Source organism: Dipteris shenzhenensis, chromosome 33, assembly GCF_047967505.1.
Source record: "Dipteris shenzhenensis isolate YYH24624 ecotype China chromosome 33, Dip_SZ_1.0, whole genome shotgun sequence".
Taxonomy (NCBI): domain Eukaryota; kingdom Viridiplantae; phylum Streptophyta; class Polypodiopsida; order Gleicheniales; family Dipteridaceae; genus Dipteris; species Dipteris shenzhenensis.
Window position 1 is genome coordinate 11738372 of NC_141628.1, and position 3970 is coordinate 11742341.

Sequence of the window (3970 nt, forward strand, 5' to 3'; positions counted from 1 at the left end):
CACTACCAATGCTACACCACCTCTAGCAAATGCAAGTAGTAGTGTTGCACCACCTCCAGCAAATGATGACACATTTGAGGAGTCATCCGTTGCTAGCGAGAGCGAGGATGAGGAGGATGCTGAGGATATGGAGGATGACTCATGAGTCATGAGTCATGACCATTTAGTCTTGATTGAGGGCTCTTTTTGCTACTCTAGAGACTAGTTAGTAGTACTTTGATATTTTGAGTCTTGACTACTTCAGTACTTTCATATTTTGCTATGTACTCTTCTTTATATTTTCCAGCAACACCAGAGTATCTATTTAGTATATGAATCATGAATCATGATTCATGATCCATGATTCACCATTTATGTATCTTTTCTAATTATGAAATATGATCATGTCACGATTCACCATTGCCTCTTGAATGTACAATGATGTGTTGTTCATTTTCAGAATTAGAAATATGTTTCAACTTTCAAGAATCGAATTTCAAGTTCTAACTTCTAAGTTCTCAAGAGTTAGTGGCATATCCAATGTCTATGCACTATGTTTCATGAGTTTTTCTCAAGTATTGGAGCTCTGGTGGTAATAATCTAGAATGTTTTGATTTTTTAGGAAAATGACATATATTTAAATACCCTATTATGCACGAAATGTTTTTAAAGACGTTTCAGGTTTGTCTCGAAACGTTTCCGAAATTTCGAAATGGGTTTGTCCCGAAATGTTTTCGAAACTCCGAAACTCACGTCGAAGCATGCCGATGCGAAACGCCAAGCCCACGAAGGAAGAGGGGTGGTGTCAATCAAATCACTGAACCCGATGAATGGTCATCTAGGGTGAGAGGCGAGAGGTGGTGGTGTGAAGGGGGGGACTTGGTGAGGAGGTGTGAAGCCGGCCTATAAGGGAGATGTAAGCAAACTAATGCAATGAAGGGCAAAATGTTGTTACTAGGAAGCTCCCTTTGTACCAAAGCCTTTTCTAAGTTTTATGGCAACCCATCTACTAGTCTCTCTTGCCTTCCCCTCTCCCTCACAGTCCAAGTCCAGGCATCCTCTTCTCCCCTCCCTCTAGCCATGCACTCCCAACACCAGACAGCAGCCCTTTCCATGAAACTTCTTTTCGTCGAAATGGGCGTCGGCTATGATCAGCATGGGTGAGATCTCAACCTTTTGCTGCTTCATTTTGGGTCACATTTTGATTGCAGGGGCACTTCGGTGAGCTTGCTTGCTTGTGGGCTTGTGTTTGACATAGGCAGGACATCACCCAAGCGGCTGTTCGAGCTTGCAAGGATGCCATCAGTTCAAATTCGATTCCAGCATTTCGCGCAGGCGCTCTCTCTCTCTCTGTCTCTCTGTGCGTGCGTATATCTGGCCGTGATGTGTGCATGTATGTGTATCTGCCTTCGATCGAGCGCTTTTGTGTGTGTGTGTTTGTGTGTGTGTGTGAGAGAGAGAGAGAGAGAGAGAGAGACTTTGACTTCGTCACCCTTCTCTATTATCACAAAGAGCTCATAAATCTACTCACAGCAGAAGTGGACTTCACACAATTTTATGTAGCAGAACCAAATGATTTGAGTATATTCCTGAACAGAAGCGTCATCTATTTCTCTAGGATCCGCCCTTTCGGGTTCGACATTTGAAATGCGTAGCACATCTAAGTGCCCTGTCACTTTTTCTAACACTAATTTTTCGTGCAAATATAAATTTACCTGCAAGGTGTAGCGGGTAAACTGTGTGAGGTACGTTGTTTCTTCTCTGCAGGCAACTTATATCCACGTATGCTACACAAAAGAGAGTTTCCAAACAATGTTGTGAAATTTAATCCAAACTGCCAAGGCATAAACGAGACTGCAAGTGGCCATATTTTAATGAATCAAATGTCAAGATGACCATATTCCAAATTCAAATGTCAACATGCCATATTTTAATCAATCAAATGTCAAGATGACCTCAAGTGTTAGTTTATGCCGTAAAGACTTCTCTCAAGGACTCATAAAAGCCTGGGCTGGATGCACAAAATTTCAATTTCTTTTGGGAGGGCACCCAGCCACTTTAGAGCATGGACAAAGAATGAATTAACACGAAAAAAAATTCCCCAAGGATTGCTATAAACTTATACTGATACTGGGCGTTTCTTTTCTTTTCTTTTGGTTAAAAAACCTGTTTTACGTCTGCAAGCATATTTTAACAGAACCTAGCAAATTTTATCCTCTCAATCCAGAGTCTACCTTGACCTATCTTATTGGTAGATATAACAGGACAACTCTATCTGCGTAATCATCCCTATGGAGTTCCGAGTAATCAAATGCCCAAAACATATGTCGTTTTGTTGGCATCTTGGAATGCTTCAAGTGAATTCTTACAGTGACTGCTCCTGGCACCCCTTTTATCTGCTAACACATAGTGGAGATGGTTTGTCGGTAGAGTCTGGTATCACAAAGTAGGTTTAGAGTCTGGTATCACAAAGTAGGTTCTGTAATCTTTGGAAGAGGTAGAAATATCTTTGGTTTAACTCCAAAAAGGTCCATCTTTCTTTACTGCAATTGTGAGCTCATAGTGAAGATACGTTGTTGAAAGAATCTGGTATCAGAAGTAGGCTCTGTAATTTTGGCAATCTGAATTGCATCGTGGACTTAATAATAAGAATATGCCTGGATTTATTGGTTCCAGGAGCAATTCCAGGAGTGAGTTGGCAGGAGATGAAGCTAAAGCTAAAACTTGGTGTTCCTAAAGCCACTCAAAACAGCCTTGATCTAGACAAAGTGAAGGCAGTTTTTCCATAGTAAGTATGAAGCTAAGACAAGACTTGGTGCCCTAAAACCACTCAATACATCCTTGATCTTGTCAATTGAAGGGAATTTTTTCATAGTCTTTATACAGTGATCGAAAAGAAATTGTAGTTTTGAAATTGCATTCGATTACGTGTAGATGAAGAAAGAGAGAGAGAGAGAGAGAGAGAGAGAGCTTGTTTTAGAGAGAAGCAGAGCTAGTAATTATATTTTGCTGAAGCAGCGGTGAAATTTTAGATGTGGAAGTGGTTGATGGTGGTATGATCTGTTCAAGCGGAACTGTCTTGGAGGCTATGGGCGACAAAAATGATGATTGCTATATAGTCAATGCTGCAGTGTATGTTGGATACTAAGCAATCAGCTCAGAACTTGCATTTGTGCACATTGTGGTTTCTTATTCCACACAATTTGAAACTTTCTTTTTCTTGGAGCTATATGATGTTTTCAAAAGTGTGTGGAGGAGAGAATATGAAAATGTATGGAAGGGAGAATATGATTTGTGGTTTATGGATGGGTATGGCCTTTGGATTGATTTCTAAGTCAACTTGACTTTACAAGTTTAGGAGGAGAGAATATGAAAGTGTATGGAAGGGAGAATATGATTTTGTGGTTTATGGATGGGTATGGCCTTTGTATTGATTTCTAAGTCAACTTGACTTTACAAGTTTAGGACAGTTCACCCATAATAGGTTAGCAGCATTCAACGCGTTCTCCTCTTTGTCAAGAATGTTTCAAAACTTAAAAGCGTTCGTTTGACTAACTTTGCAACAGTCAACTTGATTGGATTTACAGATGCGTTTAGGACAAGCCTTGCACGACACTGAAGGTGACTTCATTGGGCATGATGGTACAATGTCGAGGGTAATAACACAATGTGGAGAGGGTGATAATAAGGGAAATTGTAGTTTTAAGAGAGAGAGAGAGAGAGAGAGAGAGAGAGAGAGAGAGAGAAAGAGAGAGAGAGTTTATGAAAGTCTTCGGAAGACCGATGGGTCTATGAGACTGTGAAAAATGAGCTGTGGTAGTGGAGCTATTAAACGAACATCCACACCAATGTAGAATGCAAAAAATGCAAAATGGTGGTTCTAAATCCTAAGTACAACATAGTCATATCTCGAGTGTATATATCAATCAATCTCAGTGTCATCATCGACATCATCATAACCATCATCATCATCATCAGCAGCAGCAGGACA

The 3970-nt window shown here is 40.4% G+C and overlaps 1 protein-coding gene across 2 annotated transcripts; it reads left to right on the top strand.

The window, feature by feature from the left end:
• Positions 1-900: 900 nt before the first annotated feature.
• Positions 901-3454, top strand: LOC147879694 (50S ribosomal protein L34). Of its 2 annotated transcripts, none has more exons than XM_087371690.1 (4): positions 901-1139; positions 1238-1314; positions 2656-2767; positions 2995-3454. In XM_087371690.1, exons 1-4 carry the CDS (start codon positions 913-915, stop codon positions 3125-3127), a joined length of 549 nt encoding a protein of 182 aa, XP_087227816.1. In that variant the 5' UTR covers positions 901-912; the 3' UTR covers positions 3128-3454. The 2 variants fall into 2 exon arrangements, with proteins under 2 accessions (XP_087227816.1, XP_087227817.1); XM_087371691.1 differs by having other exon boundaries at positions 902-1139; positions 2998-3446.
• Positions 3455-3970: the final 516 nt, after the last annotated feature.

What these genes read in the sequence shown, in the direction of transcription:
- LOC147879694 (XM_087371690.1), top strand. Translation starts at nt 913, where the DNA reads ATGAAGGGCAAAATGTTGTTACTAGGAAGCTCCCTTTGTACCAAAGCC. An exon ending in GATTCCAGCATTTCGCGCAG is followed by an intron (nt 1,315 to 2,655) that starts GCGCTCTCTCTC and finishes TATTGGTTCCAG; the next exon opens with GAGCAATTCCAGGAGTGAGT. An exon ending in GTGAAGGCAGTTTTTCCATA is followed by an intron (nt 2,768 to 2,994) that starts GTAAGTATGAAG and finishes ATTTTGCTGAAG; the next exon opens with CAGCGGTGAAATTTTAGATG.